We start from the raw sequence: 24,214 nt of genomic DNA on the forward strand, positions 1-24,214 counted from the left end.
CAGTGAGGCCCTGGGGCCCGAACTCTTGTGTACTCTCCTAAGAAACAGCTGTCTGAATGGAAGTAAGCTTTTCTTACATCGCTGAAGACTGCTCCTGCTAATATGTGTGAGGAAACGTCTTTTTTTTTTTTTTTTTTTCAGTCTGAGTAAACTTATAAGGAAAAAATTTTTAAAAATATTAAAAAATCTTAGCGAGTTCATTTGAGTGTACTGTTTTGAAAAGCTAATTCTAGCCGAGATTGTGTGGATTCCTTTTCCAATGCATAGTAATATTTTGAGTATTTTCTAGGCAGGCTTGGTGTTAGGGCACTGGGATTGGAAGCAGAAAGCTTCCTAAGGGACCTCTGTGTTAAAAGTTGCTGACCCAAAGGGAGACAATAGAAAGAGGGTGATGTGTGCTTAGTACTGAAATCTTCTTTTCTGTCTGGTTGAGTAAAAATTTTGTGGTTTTAAACAGAGAGTCCCCCAGTGTAACATGGAACAATGCTTGGAAGTTTCAGAAAATGATCTTTTCAGGTATTTAATTTCCTAAACCGAATATCATTTTGAAAATTACCTCTCTAAAAGATATTAACCTGACAAGTTAAATTTACATTCATTCCACGAAAATTTGAGAGCCTGTTATGGATAAACCTAGTGGGAAATGAAATTAGTACTTAACATTTTTGCACAGGCAGTCCTTGAATACATATAGAACAATTTCTAGTGTCAGGCCTGGCATCCTTGTACAGTTAGTGTCTCCATTACTTTTCGCCCTTTCTCTAGTCTACGCATCTCATCTAGCCAGGATTCCTAGATCAGCACCTCCACAGAGTGGAGCTAACATGTTTGCTGAGTCGGTGAGTTTTAGGCCAATTTTAGATTGGCCTAAATTTAGGATTTAAGAGGATTTTAGATGGACCGGAATGGGAAGTAGCGCTGGTAACTCTGGTGAGCAGTGTGCTAGGGTCTTGCTTGTTCTCAGAGTCCCAGGAAGGTGTTCCTGGGTCCCCTGGAGTGCATGGTGCCCTGGTAAGACCGCGTGGTGGAAGTATTGAGTTACAGTCACGTGATTTTCCACACTGTTATGTTAGCTTAAAAGAAATATTGATACAAACACACAAACTTACAGCGACTGTGGAGAAATTACACACCTTGGAGCTGTGGACACACCTGCAGGCATCCTTAGACTGCAGTCTGGAAAGTTGGAGGTGGAGTTGAAGCTCCACCTCCGGGTCCATGTGCTGCCACTCCCTGCTTTGTAGTGTGGGCTGAGCTGTTTAGCAGTCTTTTTGGGCCTCAGTTTCCTTGTTCCTGAGAATATAGAAAACTAGATTATCTCAGAGTTTCCTGCTTTGAAAGTTTCCAAATCAGTGGATCCTGTAACCACTTAGCACTTGTCCTGTGTTATCTTAGGGGTTGTAGCTATTTACACGTCTGTCAAAAGAAGAAGCTCTTGCCAGACAGGGATTAGTCTTAGTCATTTTTGTGTCTCCCAATTTTAACATATGTCTGACACATGTTAGAAATAAAAGTGGTCTGGATTCAGAAGGGGATATTTTTGTCTTCTCCATTAAATAGCCAAGAACTAAGCTGCAATATTCAGTGTAAATACAATAGGAATTCGGAGAGGGGAGAGGATGTTTTGGGGTTGGAGGAATTGGGAAGGCTTCATGGAAATCAGTGGAGAAGGCAGTGGCACCCCACTCCAGTACTCTTGCCTGGAAAATCCCATGGATGGAGAGGAGCCTGGTGGGCTGCCGTCTATGGGGTCACACAGAGTCGGACACGACTGAAGTAACTTAGCAGCAGCAGCAGCAGGGAAATCAGACCCTAATGGGGGAGAATGTGGCCCTCTGGAGAGAAGGCACATGAATGTCTGGCTGGCTTACTAGGAACAGAGGCCCAGGGCTGAGATGTGAGTGCATTTTAGATTATGGAATGCCTGGAGTTCAGGAAGAGGAGTTTGGAACTGACTTAATAAGGCTGTTTGTGTATTGTTTTTTTTCCTGGAAAATTGTACTGCGTTTGTTCAAAAGCTTCATTCAGTTCAGTCGCTCAGTCGTGTCCGACTCTTTGCGACCCCATGAATCGCAGCACCCCAGGCCTCCCTGTCCATCACCAACTCCCGGAGTTCACTCAGACTCACGTCCATCGAGTCAGTGATGCCATCCAGTCATCTCATCCTCTGTCGTCCCCTTCTCCTTCTGCCCCCAATCCCTCCCAGCATCAGAGTCTTTTCCAATGAGTCAACTCTTTGCATGAGGTGGCCAAAGTACTGGAGTTTCAGCTTTAGCATCATTCCTTCCAAAGAAATCCCAGGGCTGATCTCCTTCAGAATGGACTGGTTGGATCTCCTTGTAGTCCAAGGGACTCTCAAGAGTCTTCTCCAACACCACAGTTCAAAAGCATCAATTCTTCGGTGCTCAGTCTTCTTCACAGTCCACCTCTCACATCCATACATGACCACGGGAAAAACCATTGCCTTGACTAGACAGACCTTTGTGGGCAAAGTAATGTCTCTGATTTTGAATATGCTATCTAGGTTGGACATAACTTTTCTTCCAAGGAGTAAGCGTCTTTTAATTTCATGGCTGCAGTCACCATCTGCAGTGATTTTGGAGCCCCCAAAAATAAAGTCTGACACTGTTTCCACTGTTTCCCCATCTATTTCCCATGAAGTGATGGGACCGGATGCCATGATCTTCATTTTCTGAATGTTGAGCTTTAAGCCAACTTTTTCACTCTCCACTTTCACTTTCATCAAGAGGCTTTTTAGTTCCCCTTCACTTTCTGCCATAAGGGTGGTGTCATCTGCATATCTGAGGTTATTGATATTTCTCCCAGCAATCTTGATTTCAGCTTGTGTTTCTTCCAGTCCAGCGTTTCTCATGATGTACTCTGCATATAAGTTAAATAAGCAGGGTGACAATATACAGCCTTGACGAACTCCTTTTCCTATTTGGAACCAGTCTGTTGTTCCATGTCCAGTTCTAACTGTTGCTTCCTGACCTGCATACAGGCTTCTCAAGAGGCAGGTCAGGTGGTCTGGTATTCCCATCTCTTTCAGAATTGTCCACAGTTTATTGTGATCCACACAGTCAAAGGCTTTGGCATAGTCAATAAAGCAGAAATAGATGTTTTTCTGGAACTGTCTTGCTTTTTCCATGATCCAGTGGATGTTGGCAATTTGATCTCTGGTTCCTCTGCCTTTTGTAAAACCAGCTTGAACATCTGGAAGTTCATGGTTCACATATTGCTGAAGCCTGGTTTGGAGAATTTTGAGCATTACTTTACTAGCATGTGAGATGAGTGCAATTGTGTGGTAGTTTGAGCATTCTTTGGCATTGCCTTTCTTTGGGATCGGAATGAAAACTCTGACCTTTTCCAGTCCTGTGGCCACTGCTGAGTTCCTTTAATACTGTTTGTGGCATTTAAGACTGGGGTGGACTATACATTTTGGATTAAGTTTTGGTTTTGGTGTTAGTGGTTCCTTCTGCTTGCTCTTTCCCACTTACAGCTTGGTGCCAGTATGGAAAGGACGGTGGACTGCGGGACTCAGGAAGCCTGGATCTTTGTTAGAATGTAAGCTGCACAGTGTAGGTCCTTGGCCCAACCTAGGGTGTGCCTGCCGTAGGGTAGCTCTCAGGAGTCCTGCAACCCTGAAGAGCTGGCCCTCTGCCTCTTGCCAATGGCCTGTTTTTGGCAAGGTTGGCCTTTAGTTTTGCTTCTGTGAATTGTTTAGGACCTTATCCGCTTGTAAAGTGCTGTGATTAGGCAGGGGGTGTATGATAACTTTTGTTGCATTATTGTTGTTCAGTTGCTCAGTTGTGTCCGACTCTTTGCAACCCAATGGACTCCACCGTGCCAGCCCTCCCTGTCCTTCACCATCTCTCAGAGTGTACTCAAACTCATGTCCATTGAGTCGGTGATAGCATCCAACCATCTCATCCTCTGTCATCCCCTTCTCCTCCTGCCCTCAATCTTTTCCAGCATCAGGGTCTTTTCCAATGAGTTAGCTCTTCGAATCAGGTGGCCAATTTATTGGAGCTTCAGCATCAGTCCTTCCAATGAATATTCAGGGTTTATTTCCTTTATGATTGACTGGTTTGATCTCCTTGCTGTCCTCTAATGAGTCTTCTCCAACTTCACAGTTCAAAAGCGTCAGTTCTTCAGCACTCAGCCTTCTTCATGGTCCAATTCTCACATCCATATAGGACTTCTGGAAAAACCATAGCTTTGACTATGTGGACTTTTGTCCTCAAAGTGATGTCTCTGCTTTTTAAAGCACTGTCTAGGTTTTTCATAGTTTTTCTAACAAGCATCAGGCATCTTTTAATTTCATGGGTGCAGTCACTGTCTGCAGTGATTTTGGAGTCCATGAAAATGAAATCTGTCACTATTTCCATTTGTTTCCCCATCTCTTTGCCATGAAGTGATGGGACAGATGTTTATGTCGTGTCCTCAGCAGTGGCCTTTCTTCTACAGTTTGTGCCTGCCTTCTTCTCTGTTTCAGCACCTGACTGGGAAAGGTCACCTGATCCCTTGTTTTGTTCACATTTCTTGTCTGCATTCAGATAAAAATTCTTCCATACTAAATAGTTTTAAAAAAGTGCTTTAATCCTTTAAAATTGATTTAAATCCTTTTAATCCTGTTTTTGGGCTTACATTTTCTGCTTTTTCTCCCCTAATGCCACTACTTGTTATGTTTTTCTATGTATATTTAGTCTGAAGTTATGTAAAAAACCATTTACTGTCTTTTATTGTACCAGTAAGTCTTTTGGAAAATTAAAGATTGTGCCACAGTGAAATACGGAAAAAATTCAGAATTAAAGTTTTCTGACCTCTGTTACAGAAACACTTCACATTCGTGTAGTGTGCTTCATTAAAGGAAAAGAGGAAGGCAGGTTAAAATCAACGGTAATATAAATCTAAAAGAATGTGCCCTTATTTAAGTATTTATTATAGATTATAAGAAAACGTATCGGTCTTTATCTTAATGAAAGGCTTTTATAATGGTAATTTTCTCTTTTGACCTGTGATGGACAGGAGGTTAATTGATGGTAAATGGATGCTTTGTTAATCCTTCATCAGCTACTAAATTGGTTGGGGGAGTGCAGGTCAAGGCCACACCGGGCCTGGCGGCTTGTGTTCTCAGGAAACCGCACTTCACGGCGGCGCGCCCCGCCCCCGCCCGTCTCCCTCTCCCCTCCCTCCCTCCGGAGTGACACTGGTGGACGCCCCTCCCCTCCGCCCGTCTCCTCCTGCCTTCCCCTCCCCCCAGTGACAGCTGGTGGACGTTGCGTGCGAGTTGAGCTGGCGCTGTGTGGTCCGAGTGTGTGGTCTCCCTCAGCCGAGAGGCTGCTAACAGGCTGGATGGGAGGGAGCACGACTGTTTACGTTGCTTCAGATGCCGGGACTGAGCCCAGAGCTCCTCCTAAGCCGGCTCCGCTGCCGCAGCTTCATCCTTCACAGCTGGGCTGCAGCCTCCTCCGGAGGCGTCTCCCCGTTTGATCCCCAGGCTCAGAAATGATGGCGCTGCTGAGTGCGGCGGGATTTTGCTTTCACTGTGTCAAGATTTGTGGCCTTGGGGAAGTTTCTTTTGAGGTAGAGCTAGGCAGTTAAAGCAGAAGTTTTAAGATAAGTGACGAAGTTGATGCATTTTTAGAAATTGGGAAAGGTATTATGTAAAATTTGGGTCAAATTAATCCAGCTCTACTCATGTAAAGGAATCTGGGAGTTAAGTGACATTCTGTCATGTTTAACAATTTCAATAAAAGTGACCAGTTTAAACTGACAGTTGATTCCTTGACCTTTTTTGAAAATCTACAGTGATTTTGGCATACCCATTTACTGTAGTTATATTTGTTAACAGTCATATTGACCTATTCATAGTAAAGATTACACAAGTAAAGACTACGTAGTAAAGATCTGACAAGTCAAGACTATCAAAAAAAAAGAGACAACAGGCCCCATATGGAAGTACTTGTGCTGAGCCCATGTCACCATGGGACAAATGAAACTTTGTTTTTATGCGGTAATATAAATTTAGGACAATATCTTTTTCCCCTAATTTTTTCATTGTAAATACTTGAGCAATAGTCTCTCAGTTGCATCCCTCACTCATTCCTGAACACTCTCACAGAGAAGGGTAAGTGCCTTGTGATCTAGGTGAGCACAGGTAGACTGGTGGTGGGTTTTCCACTTTTCACTTCTTCCTCTTCCCAGCAGTCTTGCTGGGATGGAGTTAGTGTTGCCAATGCCTGTTAGGAAGGAAAGGCTGGGCCATTGACACTTGCCAGAGGAGCTCATATAGGTGGCTGGTTGTTCTGCTTTTCCTGCTGATGTTAACCCTGAGCTTCGGTAAATGATCTGAGAAGAAAAGCCTCCCTCCTGTCCCTTGCTTGCTTTCCATCCTGGCCTTGAAAATGAAAGGCTGTCAGTCGTGTCCGACTCTTTGTGATCCCATGGACTACACAGTCCGTGGGATTCTCTTGGCCAGAATACTGGAGCAGGTAGTCATTCCCTTCTCTAGGGAATCTTTCCAACCCCGGGATCTAACCCAAGTCTCCGTATTGCAGGCAGATTCTTTACCGTCTGAGCCACAATCAGAAGATTTTAGAAGTTAGCTATGTCAGAAGTTTTTTTTTTTTTTTTTTTTAAGTGCTGCAATCCTATATTTCCTCTTTGTGTCCTTTTTTGAGGGGTTCTGTGTTTGTGGTGATAGTGATAACCTGATGCTCCCAGGAATTCTTAAGCACAGTTAGTGTATCCCTTTACAGAATCACACACTGAAGTGTTTATGGGTAAGACGGTGTACCTGGGATTTGCTTTAAAGCACTCACTGAAAACAGCGTAAACATATGTTGAGGAGGAGATGTGGTTGAAAATGGACAAAATGGGAATGGGGAGGTTCCTTATGCTGGGCTCTGTTCTTTTACATATGTTTAAAATTTCCATGATAAAAATTTAAAAAAATCACATGGAGAATCGAATATCGTGGCCCAGAGGCCTGGTTTTGAATCTCAACTCTGCTGCTCTCTACCTGTGACTGTGGACAAGCTAATCTCTAATGTCTTACCATTACTAATCAAACTGTTCAGCATTTTAGAATGCTAAACTTTTTCTGTACATTCTAAAAATCAATATATATATAAACTATATAGTAACATATTTACCAGTGTATAGATTATCTAATTATTAATTTTATTAAAAAGGAATTATATTTTTTTATTTGCAAAAGTTGAAAGTGCTCATATAAATTACTAGCTTAGAGGTTGAATTTCCGTTCAATTGATTGCAGGAAACAAGAGTCAGTCACTTCTTGCCAGCTTTGGGGCACTTTTCTAGGACTTTCTAGGCCCACTTTGAGGAAGCTGATACTCTTCAAACACAGCTGGCTGAGGTGGCCGGCCTGTTTCCTGCATCTGGACCTGCAGGTTGGCTGTGGCCCCAGGGGCCAGGAAGGACAGTGGTGCTTGCCCGGTGTCACTCCTGGGGGTCCCAGGCCTCCAAGGTCAGGACCAGGCTTACCTGTTCCTGGAGGCTCTCTGGGGCTTCCCTAGTAACTCAAGGCTTTCTGTGCTGAGCTGCTGCCAGCTGGGCAGGTTTTGCTCTTTCTTCACAACAGGGTCTTGTCCAGGAAGGTCGCTTGCTATGCAGGCTGCAGCTTTTCTAAACATCTGGTCAGGAAGCTATCCCGTGGAAGCTTTGTGTATTGTGTTATGTGTGTGTGTATACACACCTACATCCATATATATGTGTGTATAGGTATTTTTGGTTGTTTAGTTGCTAAGTTTATGTATTTAGTTGCTAAATACATGTATTATAAAAGTTACAATATATAAGTACATGTAATATGTATATATAAAAATATATATATAATTTAAAATTTATAGAAAAGGTTTCTGGCAGTAAGTATTCTGAAATGACAAATATTTAGCTAAATATGTGTGTGTGTGTGTGCACGCACACGCGTATGCCTACCTATGTCTTTTTTTTTTTTAACCACTTTGTTTAAATGTTCTCTTGGTCTTGCATTCTTTTCAGAACATTTAGAGTATCACCCTATCAGCTAATTCGTGGCATCACTTTGAGGCCAATCACTTCAGTTCAGTTCAGTCGCTCAGTCTTGTCTTACTCTGCGACCCCATGGCCTGCAGCATGCCAGACCTCCCTGTCCATCACCAACTCCGGAGTTTACTCAAACTCATGTCCATTGAGTCGGTGATGCTATCCAGCCATCTCATCCTCTGTCATCCCCTTCTCCTCCTGCCTTCAATCTTTCCCAGCATCAGGGTCTTTTCCAGTGAGTCAGTTCTTCACATCAGGTGGCCAAAGTATTGGAGTTTCACCTTCAGCATCAGTCCTTCCAATGGATATTCAGGACTGGTTTCCTTCAGGATAGACTGGTTGGATCTCCTTGCAGTCGAAGAGACTCTCAAGAGTCTTCTCCAACACCACAGTTCAAAAGCATCAATTCTTCAGTGCTCAGCTTTCTGTATAGTCCAACTATCACATCCGTACATGACTAATGGTAAAACCATAGCTCTGATTACACGGACCTTTGTTGGCAAAGTTGGACCAATCACTTAGCTTACAGGAAAGGAGTTAGAGTGTAGACATTATGAGCTTTTTCAGCTTTCCACACTAGAAGTAGAAAAGCCACTGAAGCATCCTGTGTTGTGTGTGTGCTCTGTCATGTCCGACGCTCTGCAACCCATGGACTGTAGCCCGCCAGGCTCCTCTGTCCACGGGATTCTCCAGGCAGGAACACTGGAACGGCTTGCCATTTCCTTCTCCAGGGGATCTTCCCAACCTAGAGACTGAACCCACATCTCTTAGTTTTCTGCACTGGCAGGCAGATTCTTTACCACTGGCAACACCTGGGAAGCCCTGAAGCATCCTACAGGTTTTGATTTCTAATAAAGTAAATATTAATTGCTATCACTTACATAAACCAAAGGCCCTTTGGGGGGTACCCCCTCTCTTTTTTAAAAAAGAGTTTAAGGGGTCTTGTGACCAAAACAGAAAACCACTGTGGATTATCTCCAGCTACTGTTGGCCCGTTTCTCGCTGTGACCTCATAAGGAACTACTGTTAGAAACCACTTTAAAGGGTTTTTGTTGTTGTTGTTTTCTTATTCAGATACAGTTTAGGGGACAGGGTGGAGGGGTGGAGGGATGAACATGGGGGGTGGGGTCTAGGTAGCAGGTAGGTGAGTCTCCTTTGCATGAGGGCCTCTCTGTGGAACGACGTGAAACAACAGTGACTGAGACTCTTCCAGTGTTAAACAATCTGCAGATCCAGGAAGCTTGGAGAAGACCAGGCGGGATCAGTGCTAGAAAATCTGCATTTGACCATGTTACATTCAAACCGCAGAGAATCACAAAGAGAACATCTTGAAGTAAGCCAGAGGAAAAAAATCCTTACCTGTGGGGCATCAAGAGTGAGAATTATATTGGATTAGAACAAATTAACTAAGTGTTCAGTCCAGACAGATAGAAAAGCAAAGTAAAATACAAGGAAGAGGAATTAACACATGTTGAAGTTGTCAGAAATGAATTAGTAATGTTGCTCCTGAAAAAGAAGATAGAATGTATAGCTTACATCAGGACTGTTATAAAAGGTCATTAAAACAAAGTCTTGATGAGTCGAGCCACGAAGAGACGTTTACAGATGCTCAAGGCAATGAAGAACACAATAGAACCATGGCTCTGGGAGAAAGTAGTGTGATAGTCAACTTGAAAATCAGAACACAATAACTGACTTTCTGAAAAATACACTAAAATTGTCTTAAGATTTATAAACTGTAGACCCAGAATCATTCAGGTTTATAAACTACAGACCCAGAATCATGGTTAGGGTTAGGGCTTCTCTTTTGTCTCAACTGGTAAAGAATCTGCCTCTGCCTTCAATGTGGGAGACCTGGGTTCGATCCCTTGGTTGGGAAGATCCCCTGGAGAAGGGAAAGGCTACCCACTCCAGTATTCTGGCTTGGAGAATTCTGTGGACTGTGTAGTCCATGGGGTTGCAAAGAGTTGGACACAAACAAGCGACTTTCACTTTCATGATCATGAAGGAAATAATCATACCCAAATAATACCCAGATCACACCCAATAATTATACCCAACATGGTACTAGAATGAGATGGTTTTATAGGCCAGTGGTTTTTCCTGTGGTCATGTATGGATGTGAGAGTTGGACTGTGAAGAAGGCTGAGCGCCGAAGAATTGATGCTTTTGAACTGTGGTGTTGGAGAAGACTCTTGAGAGTCCCTTGGACTGCAAGGAGATCCAACCAGTCCATTCTGAAGGAGATCAGCCCTGGGATTTCTTTGGAAGGAATGATGCTAAAGCTGAAACTCCAGTACTTTGGCCACCTCATGCGAAGAGTTGACTCATTGGAAAAGACTCTGATGCTGGGAGGGATTGGGGGCAGGAGGAGAAGGGGACGACAGAGGATGAGATGGCTGGATGGCATCACTGACTTGATGGGCGTGAGTCTGAGTGAACTCTGGGAGTTGGTGATGGACAGGGAGGCCTGGCGTGCTGTGATTCATGGAGTCAAGAAGAGTTGGACATGACTGAGCGACTGAACTGAACTGAACTGAGTCATTAAAAGAGATGAGTATGTGGGAAGATTCAACGTTGTAGATGTTTTAACTGTTCTGAAATTACCCAGAAAATCTGTGTAATTGATACATTTGTTCATTTAACAAGTCATGTGTTAAGCATTCATTGTATGACACTCTGTTCTGCATTCTGGGTATACAGCAGTATATGGGGCAGACAAAACCCCTTCTCTACTGGAACTTGAGTCAGTAGACACAGACGAAAAAATAATAAAGTGTTTCAGGGTGGTGATACTTCCCATCCAGATCCTGGTAGGATTAGTTTTACAATGAAATAAAATATTTTAGAGTTCATCTGGACCAGTATCTGTGTGCTCTGGCTAAGGTAACTTGTTAAAGATTACTCGTACTGTCAGACAATTGATTATAAAGTAAAATTATGTCATGGGTGCAAATTAGATCAGTAGGATGAAAGACGGTGCAGAAGCAGACTCGAAACGAGAACTTGCGTCAGTGATGAGAGTGGCATTCAGGTCAGTGGGGGAGCTGGGTTATTTGGTGAGAACTTGCGTCAGTGATGAGAGCGGCATTCAGGTCAGTGGGGGAGCTGGGCTATTTGGTGAGATGGTATTGTGGTCAGCCAGCTATTCTCAGTACTCTAAAATGGATTCCAAATGAGTTAGATAATCTTAAAGGTAAAACAGCATTAAAATAAGAGGACTTGACTTTGAATGCGTGACTGTAGAGTAGCAAAGAAAAGGTCAGTAGGCTTGCTGTTAAAAGACTAAAAATCTCTGGAGGGCCAAGAGCACCGTTGTTATTGTTTAGTTGCCAAGTCATGCCTGACTCTCTTTCAGCCTCATGGACTGTCTGTAGCTCCTCTGTCCATGGGATTTCCCAGGCAAGAATACTGGAGTGGGTGGCCATTCCCTTCTCCAGGGGATCTTCCTGACCCAGGGATTGATGGAACCTGCGTCTCCTGCTTGGCAGGTGGGTTCTGTATTGCTGCAGCACCTGGGAAGCCCTCAGGAGCACCATAAGCAACGTGAAGAACAGTAGTGACTGGGAGACTTGGGCAGTGTGGCAGGGAGTGAGCATTCGCGTTAGAGGTTTGTAATTAAGGGAGTTAAACCTGATAAAAAGGTGCAAAGGGGTTGAAGATGGGATCACACACAGTGTAGGTTGAAACTGTCGCTTGTGCTTTGCCTGTCAGATAGCTGCAGGTTAGACGGGCTGCTGCCGCCCACCATTGCTGGTGGGAGGGTGTATGATAGTGTGCAGGCCAGTTTGGTATTCATGTCACACTCTTTGGCAGCAATCCCTCTTTGAATGTTTTGAAAGGAAATATTAATAGCTGGGTAAATGTGCAAAAATCTTTTGTGGTCAAGTGTTCATTGTTATGGTCCAATAACAAAAAATCAGAAGCCATCTGAATGCCGTTTTGATGATGTACCCATACAGTGGAATACTGAGGAGCCTGAAACTAGTGTAGATTTGTATTTACAGACCTGGGTGGAGACTGGGCCCAGTGGGTTCCCTGGTGGGTAGAGCAGATTCCTGAGTATCTTCTGCAGGGTCCTGGGGGTCCTTGAGCTGATGCCAGCCCACCACTGGGTGGGGCCCATGGCTGACAGGGCTGGGTGCAGGCTCCAGGGCACCCCAAAGCTGGTGTTGGCTCACGGTGGGCAGAGCTGGGGCCCAGCGCTGCTTATTCACACAGGGATTCAAAGAAACAGTCAAGTTGATGTGGACCAAGATGTTTTTATGGGTAATTTATGTAAACCAAATTCCCTTGTTTTCCCCATGGTATTCCAGTATTCTATTTAGAAAATAATTCTTATTGCTTTATTAGTTTAAGAAGAGGAAGAAGAGATCATAAAAGGCTAGTACAGTGAGTTAAAATCTTGTGAAGAGGGGAGGTTCATATTCTTTGACTTTGAATGTTCATTTGTTAATAAGGCAATAAACACTAACTTGGCAGCCTTTATTTTTACATACTCAGTAAATTCCCACAATTCTATTTCTATCAGTAATGAATAATTTCCTACTAGATTTGGTGATAAAATACTTTGTTAATTTATTTTACTTGCTGATTTCTGAATTCCTTTCCTGGTGTTTTGAAAAGAACACAGAAACACAAGACCTAGGCAAGTCCCATGAAGTCTGGCTCCTGCAGTCTGTTTTGGTTTTGAATAGATTCTAATTCTTGCAGGTTATAATATAGGACAATTAAACTGTTGTTTTCAAAAGTAGTGTCTTAAAATTAATAATGCATAACCATTTCAGAGTGAAAGTTTAAGCTTTGTGAAGCTGTTTACTTTCCGATTCCTGAGTTATACTCAAGTGCTTGGTGAATATTTTCAGAGCTGTTTGTGAAGATTGTTTTAAAAACTACTTTTAATGCTTTAAAATTCCTTGACCTTGTGGGCATTTTTATAGACCTTAAATGAAAGGTAAAAAATGCAAAACAGATCTTTAACACAGAAAATTATAAGATCTGTATTTTTTTTATTGTGCCATCACACAGAAATGACATATCATGCTTGTTTCTAGTATCTTTTCCACATTTTCCTTTGGTTTATTAATTAAATGAGAATTTCTACGCTATAGTTAAATTCTCTCTTTTTACCTAAATGATACATCCCCTCTCCTTCCTTCCCTCTCTCTGTTCATCTCTTTCTCTGTTTCTTCTTTAATGAAACTGGGGAAATGAAAAAAACCTGTGGTTTGTCTTTAAAAATGAATAATTGCATATTTTAGTCTGTGGTAACTGTTATTACGGTTTGTTGCTGTTGTTCAGTTGCTAAGTTGTGTCCTACTCTTTTGCGACCCCATGGACTGTAGCCTGCTAGGCTCCTCTGTCCCTGGAATTCTCCAGGCAAGAATACTGGAGTGAATTGTTACTTCTTTCTCCAGGGAATCTCCCCAACCCAGGGATCGTACCTGCGTCTCACGTCTCTTATGACTCCTACAATAGCAGGTGGGTTCTTTACTGTCTGAGCCACCAGGGAAGCCCATTATAGTGGTTTACTTTTAATAATTTATTTCTAGAAGTATCTGTAAAAGCTCTGCAGCCTAGACAGTAAAGTTATATTGCAAAGATAACTTTGGATTCTTTGCAATATAACTTTCAGAAATGAAAGGGATAATTAGGCTATCAGATTGTCCGGGCTCTCGCGGCTGCGGCGGCAACGGCGGTCGGTGCTGCGCTAGCGGCGGCGGCGGCTCGGCGGGACCGAGGGCACGAGCGGCTGAGACCATGGCTGGAGGCAAAGCTGGAAAGGACAGTGGGAAGGCCAAGGCCAAGGCAGTGTCTCGCTCACAGAGAGCTGGGCTACAGTTGCCCGTGGCTTCTATCATTGATACCATATTATATTGGATCTTAGATGCTACCTATTTGTAGTATGTACAATTATTTTACATACCACTAAAGAAAGAAAAACTGCTAATTTAACCATGATATGCCATCAATTATAAGATGCATCCAAATTTCAGAGATCTTAGAATATTTCAAGAACTGATGAAATACGAGAGTGAAATTATTTGAATTAAATGAGTACTTACTATAAAAAAAAATTAGGCTATCAAATACCCTAACATTGTAATATAAGATCTTAAAAATTCAGATTCTTCTGATATATAGAAATGTTTTATAATAAGTACAAGAAGTTTTAAATGAATAACAACGTGCTTTTATTATAGTTTAATTGTTAAAAGCTAGGAAGGCCAGTTTCTATAGTCTTACATTAGTAATTGAATTTAAAACCTTTGTCCTAATTAGTAAGACTTTCATAGAATCAAGAGCTAAAAAGTGACCTTAAGAGTAATCTCATCCAACCGCCTTATATACAGATGAGAAAACTGTTTGATGGCACATGGAGGTAACCAAGGGCTTTCAGTTGTCGGTGCCAGAGCCCAGCTCAGAGCCCAGATCTCCACACGATTAATAGATATTCAGTTTTTGAGGTTGTTCTATCAAAGCTTCATTCAGAGACCTATAGCTTGGAATATTTTTGGTTTATTAAAATATATCTAGATAACCATGTGATCTATTACCTAAAAAGATAAAATTTAAATGACTGTCTGAAACCTTTTTGAAGATACCCTTATTGTCCTTGTGTGATGTCCTTTGTTCTTATAGGTAGGAAGGAATTTATTTGCCACAAAATGATAGCGCTGTGGTAAACCAGTACCTCACATTAAAAAAAAAAGGCATCAAGTTTAGAATTTATTTCAGCTTCTTCCAGTTCTTTATTTTAGAGAAACAGTGCTGAGAAGCAAGAAAACACTTAGGTTCTAACTTTCATTGTATCTACAGAATAAATCGTTGACAGAATGTAGTATTATAGTGCTTCCTTATATCCAGAAATGTTTCCATGTAGTTTTTATTGTTCCACTAAATATAATTCACTAAAAACTAGACCAGCAATTCATAAGATACAGTGACTTTTTAATTCCATTACTGAAAAAAAAAATCCCTCTTTAAGTGTATGTTTTTTTCAGTGTAAACACATCAACGCCATACCAACATAAAAAGAAATGAGAGAATTGTCTGTCTAATTCCCAGAAGGGTCCTCTAAGTCCTGTTTATTCCCATTCAGGTTCAGGTAGTTGAAAACTTCTTGGTAAATTAACATGAGTCTGGAGACATGTCAGAATTATTGCTTTTTAAATTTTTCACAATTTTTAAGTTAAATATAATTGACTTGGGCTTCACTGGTGGCTCAGTGGTAAAGAACCTGCCTACCGATGCAGGAGACACAGGTTGGGAAGATCCCCTGGAGAAGGAAATGGCAGACCACTCCAGTATCTTTCCTGGGAAATCCTAGGCAAGAATAGAGGAGCCTGGCAGGCTACAGTCCATGGGGTCACAAAAGAGTCAGACATGACTCGGCAACTAAACAGCAACAAATAACTGACTTAAACTCTTGTATTAGCTGCCTCTTGAGAAACCTGTATGCAGGTCAGGAAGCAACAGTTAGAACTGGACATGGAACAACAGACCGGTTCCAAATAGGGAAAGGAGTATGTTGAGGCTGTACGTGATCACCCTGCTTATTTAACATACATGCAGAGTACATCATAAAAAACTCTGGGCTAGGTGAAGCACAAGCTGGAATCAAGATTGCCAGGAGAAATATCAATAACCTCAGATATGCAGATGACACCACCCCTATGGCAAAAAGCGAAGAAGGACTAAAGAGCCTCTTGATGAAAGTGAAAGAGGAGAGTGAAAAAGGTGACTTAAAGTTCCACATTCAGAAAACGAAGATCAAGGCATCCAGTGCCATCACTTCACGGCAAATCGATGTGAAAACAGGGGCTTTATTTTGGGGGGCTCCAAAATCATTGCAGATGGTGACTGTAGCCATTAAATTAAAAGATGCTTGCTTCTTGGAAGAAAATTTATGACCAACCTAGACAGCTTATTAAAAGGCAGAGACATTATTCTGCCAACAAAGGTCTAGTCAAAGCTATGGTTTTTCCAGTAGTCATGTATGGATGTTAGTTGGATTGTGAAGAAAGCTGAGCACTGAAGAACTGGTGCTTTTGAACTGTGGTGTTGGAGAAGACTCTTGAGAGTCCCTTGGAATGCAAGGAGATTGAATCAGTCCATTTTCAAGGAAATCAGTCCTGAATATTCATTGGAAGGATTGATGCTGAAGCTGAAACTAATACTTTGGCCACCTGATGTGAAGAACTGATTCATTTGAAAAGACCCTGATGCTGGGAAAGATTGAAGGTGGGAGGAGAGGGGACGACAGAGGATGAGATGGTTGGATGGCATCACCGACTCAATGGACATGAGTTTGAGGAAACTCCAGGAGTTGATGAAGGACAGGGAGGCCTGGTGTGCTGCAGGCCATGGGGTCGCAAAGAGTTGGACATGACTGAGCTGAACCGAACTGATTGTATTAGTTTCGGGTGTGCAACACAGTGATTCAATATTTATAGATTGTACTGCATGTAACATTATTATAAAGTAGTTCTGTATTTCCTGTTCTGTACGTTGTGTCCTTGTGATTTATATGCAGTAGTCGTACCTCTTCCTCCCCGTCCCCGATAAGACTCATCCCATCCCGCCCTCACTGCTGGTAACCACTGGCTTGATGCCTGTATCTGTGAGTGTGTTTCTGTTTTGTTGTTTTCATTCATTTGCTTTCTTTGTTAAATCCTATTTATAATAGGGTTTCCCAGGTGGCAAGACTGGTAAAGAACTCGTGTGCCAGTACAGAAGACATAAGAGATGTGGGTTTGATTCCTGGGTTGGGAAGATACCTGGAAAAGGGCATGGCAACCCACTCCAGTATTCTTGCCTGGAGAATCCCATGGACAGAGGAGCCTGGTGGACTACAGTCCGTGGGGTCGTAAAGAGTTGGACACTACTAAAGTACCTTAGCACGCACATATAAGTGAAAAGATACAGTATTTGTCTTTGTTTGTCTGACTTTTTTCACTAAGCATGATACCCTATGGGTCCATCCATATTGTTGCAAGAGGCAGACTCTATTCTGCATAATAGCTAAGTAGTATTCCATTGTGTGTGAATGTGTGTGTATCTGTGTGTGTACGTGTGTGTATATCTACACACACCCACACACCCCGCATCTTGTATATCTGTTCTTCTGTTGATGGACACTTGGATTGTTGCCATGTCTTGGCTATTGTAAATAAAGCTGCCATAAACTTTGGCAGGGTGCGTGTATCTTTTTGAATTACTGTTTTTGTTTACTTCAGATATATACCCAGAGTGGACTTTCTGAATCAGACGGTAGTTACTTTTAGGTTTTTTTTGAGGAACCTCTGTACTGTTTTCCGTAGTGGCAGCACCGACTTACACTCCCACCAACCCAGCGCATGAGGCTTCTTCACAGCCTGGCCAACGCTTTCTTCTCCTCTGTTTGAGGATAGCCATTTTGACAGATGTGAGGTGACATCTTGTTGTGGCTTTGATTTGCACTTCGACTGGTGATGCTGAGCGTCTTTTCACGTGCCTCTTCACGTCTGGGTGTCTTCTTTGGGAAAATGCCTGTTTGAGTCCTCTCCCCAGTTTTTATTCAGGTTGTTTGTTTGCTCTTGAGTTGTATGAATGTATTTTGTATATTAACCCATATTAGCTGTATTATTTGCAAACATCTTATGTTCAGTTGGTTACACTTTTGTTTTCATGATGTTTCCTTTGCTGTGCCAGAGATTTTTGGTTTGATGTAGCTCCGTGTATTTATTTTTGCTTTCGTTTCCCTTGCTGAGAAGACAGAGACAAAAAACACTGCTAAAATCAATGTGAAAGAGTGCAGTTCTTGTGTTTTCTTACATATAGGTCCTTAATCCCTTTTGAATTTCTGTTCGTGGTGTGAGAAAATGTGATTTGTTTGTTTGCATGTGGCTGTCCGGTTTTCTCAATACCATTTACTGAAGTGGCAGTTTCCCTCATTGTGTAGCCTTGCCTCCTGTGTCATGAATAACTGTATATTTCTGGGCACTCTGTTCTGTTCATGTGCATATCTGTTTTTATGCCAGTATTATCATTTTGTAGTACGTCTCAAGTTGGATCGCGATTCCTCCATCTCTGCTTTCTCAAGAGTGCTTTGGCTATATGGAGTCTTCTGTGGTTCCATACACGTTTTAGGATTGTTTGTTCTAGTTCTGTGAAAAATGTCATGGATAGGAATTTGATATGAATGGCTTTAAATCTGTATATTGCTGTGGGTAGTGCAGACATTTTGATAAAATTATTTCATTCAGTCCGTGAACATGGGATATCTTTCCATTTCTTTGTATCATCTTCAATTTCCTTCATGAATGCTTTATAGTTTTCAGAGTATTGGCTTTTCACCTCCTCGGTTAAGTTTTATCCTAAGTATTTTATTCTTTTGGTGTGATTTTAAATGGGGTTATTTTCTTTCTAGGCACTTAATGACCACTATAGATGAAAGCTTTCCTTTAAAAATACCCTTGTTAATTTGGCATGAATTGTGAAACTAACGATGTTTAGAAACTACCGTTTAGCAACACAGCAGATTTTTGTATGATTCCTTTTTAGCAAACCTACAGCCCTGATCGGTACCTAACAGGTTTTAAGTGTGGAGCTAAGGCTAAGAGCCAGTGTGTAATGATTTGTGGCCCCTCTGCCCATGCCCGTGTGTTTGTGTAAAGTTCTGCTCCAGTGCTGTCGGCCTTTATCATCTGTCTGTTTATATCGCTGAATCCTCCATTATTAGTGTGCTTGGGTAAGGATCTTGCCTTAAAAATGGCTTATTCTGTATCTGTATTAATTTTCCTTACTTGAGTAATAATAGCTCCTTTACCTCCTGCTTCTGTCATTCTGCTTTCAAAAGATAAAATTAGCTTGTGGTGTGTAATTTTAGATAGGTTCACTTTTTATTCCTTACCTCTTTCACTCTTATATGCCTGTATATTGTAAAGGCTGGATATTGTTTTAATTTAAAAAGGAGGCTTATGACAGCAAAGTCAGACTTTTGTTAACCTCTGTTCAGTGTATTTATATAAGAAAGATCTTAAGACAGAATTTCAGACTGTTGCTTTATCGCGTTTGTAAAATCCTTGTGAGGAAAATCCATAGGCACTTAATGACAACTATAGATGAAAGTTTCCCTTTAAAAGTATCCTTGTTAATTTAGCCTGAGTTATGAAACTGAAATGTTCATGAACTAAATTCTGTTTTTTTGAGGCTTAGAGTCTTTCTTGAGAATGATAGTAATATATTTCATGTATTTCTGACTTTAAATATTAAAACATTATCTGTAATGCAAGATGCTTCTGACTGGAGGTGGGTTGAAAAGAGACATCTTCCGGGATTCATTCCATAGATAATTACGGAGTGCATACCTGGTGGGTGGGTACTGTCATGTGGATTGTGGATGTTGGAATGTGGAAAGCAGATACTCTTATATTTGTAATTTAAATGGCTTACTGATCTCCTGAGATAATGGTTTATCCATGCTTGAAGATATGTAGATGATGCTTCATGGCAAGGGAATGCCATTTAGTTTTTGCATATGAACCAATGTAATGAACACTGGATTTTCAGCTGCCTTTGATGTGTGTGTCTGGAGCAGAGCTGTACTTTTTCAGTCATAAATAAGAAAATAGATTTTGTGCTTGTGATTCATGGCTGTCCATTGTGGCCCAGATAATTACCTGTTATTACCAGACACCACTTTGTTTTTCTTGGACAAACTTTGAGGATGTCAAAAGTAAGATTATGATCCTCTGTAAATGCCTTCAAAATGGATTTAGAAATTTGGGAGTAAACTGAATTGTCTGTCCTAGTTGTTTTTGTTGTGTGTATGCACACACATGCTTGCTTTTTTTTTTTTTTTTTTTTTTGAGTCCAGAGGTATTTTAATTTCAGTTCTGCTTCACAGCAGGATGAAGTGTTGTGGAAGGAGAGATCCAGGAGACTTCTTAGAGAAAGTGACCTGAGGGAGAGAGCCAGTCAACCAAGAGGGCGGTGGTCAGGCTCTGTCGCCCCACAGCCCTTGCTCTCACCCCTTGTTTCGTAAATGCGTGGTTACGCAGCAGCAGAGATCACTCATAGCACTGCGCATGTACGCTGGACCACGGGCTACTTTTGTTCTGTAAGCATATAAGCTCCACCTGAAAATCCCTTGTGGCTACGTTATGGCAGCTGCACCAGTCAGGAGAGGATAAATGTGTCTGTAGTACCTACAGCTTCTCGAGTTTTCTTCCAGCTTCCCCATGCACCTTGCCTACCCTGGGTTCAGTGAACAGTGAGAACAGCAAGATAATTGGCATAGTCGGTAGATGTTACAGCGAGACAGTAACATTTAAGCTTGACTTTGAAATATCAGTAAGGATTTAACAAACTTGGAAAGACATTCCATTTAGTTGAAATAAGGTAAATGAAATCAGAAAGGCATAAAAGAACTCAGTAGTTCGTAAGAAGTGAGTGGGCCCGTGTAGTTAGTGTCAGATGGATGACGGAGAGGATGAGGATGCCAGGTAGGGTAGACAAGTCTGATTGCGCCAGGTTTTAATAAGTGCTGAGGGTGTTGTGGGCACTGGAGACCACTGAGCAGTGGGTGTCATGGAGGCTGTTTTTGAATCAGGAGTGATGATTAGACCTGTAATTGGAGGTCTACTCAATTGGAGAATTGATTCTGGTGTTTGCTGAGGGTAGATTGCAGGGGAGGGCTAGCAGGGACAGAGTGACCAGGTAGGAGCTGGCTGGCTTTGGCATCTAGGGAGAGAAGCAGTCGACCTAGCACTCTGCAGGGGGATTCTGACTGTTTGATTCACGGGGTGCAATGGGGAGGGAGTGGAGTCGAGATAGCCTCGGGTTCCATTTTGGTTTATTGGATGAACAGTAACGTGCTCTGGCCCTACCCCTCTTGCTGCTGCTGTTTTGCTGTTTTAGTCATGTTAGATGAGTCACACAGGTGTGACTGAACCCAGTCTCCAGCTTCCTCGCTTTTTCCAGAGGAGACAAGCTGATGGCACCTGGCTCCGAACCCCAGCCCTCTACTCACAGGGTTGCTCTCTCTGGTTTGGCAGCCCTGATACTAAGCTGTCCTGAGGAGCACGTACGAATGGTACTAGGGCTGTGGAAAGTGAAGACACTCCCTGGACTTTGCATCTCCCACCAGAACCCAGGGGCAAAGGCCCGTCACCTCCTTATTATCCCCCACACCCCAGACTCGCTGAGCTCTCTGCCAGCACCACCTCCATGTTTCTGGACTCCGTGGCTAATCTGCCAGTATCCTGATGGTCATTTCTGGATGAAATTTAAAACTCCCTCCTCTTCCCAGAAACACACCTGCCTATTTGCAGCGTTATTACCACTTTGGTTAAACCAACAGTTCCTACAGTAACAGGACAATATAAATCTTGTTTCTTTTGCCTCTTCTGAGTGTTTCAAGAGCTTTTATTCTTGGATTGATTCCTTTTCATGGCATCTTATTCTTCTAAGTGTAAGAGTTTTCTCCTTCTGCAGATACTTATTTGGGATCAAAGTTTACTGTACTTTTGAAGGGTGGTTTTTTGTTGTTGTTGTTGTTTTTTCTGTTATCCACTGTGTTGATTTGCTAGGGCTGCCATAACAAAGTACAGTAGGCTGAAACAACAGACATTATTTTCTCATGATCTGGAGGCTGGAAGTCCAAGATCAGGGTGTCACAGGCCTGGCTTCTCCGGAGCCCTTCCCTGGGCCTGGGGGCGCCACCTTCCCCGTGTCATCGTGTGGCCGTGCTCTGCGTGTCTGTGTCCTCGCGCCTCTTCTCGTGAGGACACTGGTCCTGTGGGACCAGAGCCCATCTAGTGACCGCGTCCACCTCACTTTAGAGAGGATGGTCTTTAGAGTTCCGACTCTTAAACACAGTCACTCTCTGAGGTCCTGCGTCAGGACTTGGTAGAGAGAGAGCAGGTTAGCCAAGATAGCACGGTCAGGCTCTCTGGCCCCGTGGCCTCTTCCGCTTGCCCCGCATTTTGTAAATAATGATGTGAACAGCTGAGGCCACGTACAGCACTGCACGCCACACGTGCACGTTGCGAGGTACTCGCTTGGCCGCAGGCTACTTTTGTTCTGTAATCATGTATAAGCGCCACCTGGAAAGCACTTGGAGTTATTTTATGGCTGCTGCTAACGGCTGCTGCATCAGCCAGGAGAGAAGAGACGCATCTGCAGTTCTACGGCTCCGTGCATTGTCTTCCAGCTTCTTAGCTCACGCCTTGCCTACCATGGGTTCAACGAACAGTGTGCACAGTGAGATACAGAGAGACAGACTTCAGCACAAGTTTTGGGGAAACACTTTAGCCCACACCACCAGCCTTATCTCTGTTTCCTCTGGGTCTTTTTTTAGATCTTTCACCTCTCGTGTCTTCCCTGACCACTTTACAATTTCTGTCTGTCCTTAGGACAAGGCTGTGACAGCTGTTCGTCTCGTCTGTGCGTGGGCAGAATTGGTCTGTGTCTGGCTTTTCTCTGGGTGATGTGGCTGCACGAGGCCTTCTTCTCGGGAAGACCTTCCCTGTTGGAGTCTTTGGTTCCCTCTTCTCAGGGCCCCTTAGCTTCTCCAGAGTGGCTGTTGTTGCCTGGACAGGGTGGAGTTAGGCTACAGGGTGGGCACCCTCCTCCCCCCGTGCCTGATGTGCCTGAGTCCTGGTCCTTTCTGTTGGGTCACGTCAGAGACTGAACTTCTCACCTGGCTGATGGCAGGGCAAAGGCAGGGGCCACAGTCTAACTTATTAGACTGCCCACAAAAAGACAGGCAGCCAGCAAGTTCTCAGTGCTCTTCCCCTGAGCCCACCCTCCCCTCGTCTTTTGGGGCATCTCAAGTCTTCAGCACTTGAAGAGTTCTCTTCATTTACTGGGCTTCCAAGGTGGCGCTAGTGGGAAAGAGCCCACCTGCCAATATAGGAGACAGACCGGGTTCGATCCCTGGGTCAGGAAGATCCCCTGGAGGAGGCTCTGGCAACCACTCCAGTACTCTTGCCTAGAGGATCCCATGGGCAGAGGAGCCTGGCGGGCTACGGTCCACGGGGTCACGAGAGTTGGACATGGGTCAGCGCCCGAGCACAGACACGCGCCCCGTGCACTCAGTGCTGTGCTTTGCCTGTCGGAGTGCCAGGACTAGAGAGCACAGCGTCTGGGACAGTCGGCAAGTCACTGCTTCTGCCTGCGTGTTGAAAATGTCAGTGTATTGATCTGAACACGTTTAAAAGTTGCTATGCCAAGTCTAATATGAAAACAAAATGAAATTCCATACACCTATGGGAACGGAGACGTTCTTTAACTTCTATGGATCTGTTTAGGTCAGAACCTCCTCTTTGAGGCGCTTCCAGCATGTGCCTGGGGTGCAGAGGTGGTGTGTGGAGCTCAGGAGGCCTCAGTCTGTCTTTCCTGATGTGAAGTCCACATGCCTGCTTTTCCTCCCCGCACAAGCTCATGTCCTGGGTCACTCATGTTCAGGAGATGTGGCCAGTGGGCTAACCGGCAGCTGAAACCCAGCACCGGTGTGTGAAGACGACGGCTGGTACTGTGTGCGTACCTCTCGCGTTTCTAGTGGATGCTGGTCTCAGTTGGCACTAACTCTTCTTTTTCTTTTAATAGGTCACTTCTGTAGCTCGACCTTGTTTCTTCAACAAGCACAATGTCTCGATCCCGACAGCCCCCTCTTGTGACAGGCATCTCTCCAAATGAAGGCATCCCATGGACGAAGGTCACGATTAGAGGAGAAAACCTGGGGACTGGGCCAGCTGACCTCATAGGTAAGGGCAGGGCCGATGCTGTGTGTTCATAGTAAAGGCATCTTTATGTTGGCAGCGAGGCAAGGTGCCAGTTCACTGTTTGGAAATAGTGAAGGTGGTAGGAAAACACCCCTGAGGTCTGTGCAGGGTTATCTGGATGGAAATGAAAGAATTATTTGGTTTTCTGATTTTTTGTTAAAATCATTATTTTATCAACTCTTGTCTGTGTTGTCTTTCTCCTGGTCCTGACACAAACCCCTGCAGTGGGGCACTGCCTTATTTGCTCAGTGTTGGCTTCCCTGCCGGGATTGCCAGTGCAGCTGCCCAGCTCTGCTTTCCTCTCCTTGCGTGGCCATCTGTGTTCCTCTTCAGGTTCAGGTCAGCTTAGCCTCTTCTGGTCCTACTGCTCTTGGAACCAAATCTAAATTCCC

At 43.3% G+C, this 24,214-nt stretch overlaps 1 protein-coding gene across 12 annotated transcripts in view; it reads left to right on the plus strand.

Moving 5' to 3' along the window:
• The window catches only part of EXOC2 (exocyst complex component 2), a 122,999-nt gene that overhangs the window by 930 nt on the left and 97,855 nt on the right, over positions 1 to 24,214 (plus strand). For 11 of the 12 annotated variants that reach the window (XR_015152907.1, XR_015152908.1, XR_015152909.1 and 8 more), the window contains one exon: positions 23,647 to 23,804. Coding sequence is in view for 5 of the 12 variants with exons in the window: in XM_086370948.1 (XP_086227074.1) it covers positions 23,687 to 23,804 (118 nt within the window). In the remaining 7 variants the exon portion in view is untranslated. Of the gene's footprint in view, positions 1 to 82; positions 107 to 23,646; positions 23,805 to 24,214 lie in introns of those variants that run through there. The other variant, XM_086370949.1, reaches the window with a different exon arrangement.

The sequence above is a fragment of the Bos grunniens genome, chromosome 23 (genome assembly GCF_055505025.1).
Source record: "Bos grunniens cultivar Pamir isolate PY7600 chromosome 23, Bosgru_T2T1.0, whole genome shotgun sequence".
In the NCBI taxonomy this organism is placed as follows: Eukaryota; Metazoa; Chordata; class Mammalia; order Artiodactyla; family Bovidae; genus Bos; species Bos grunniens.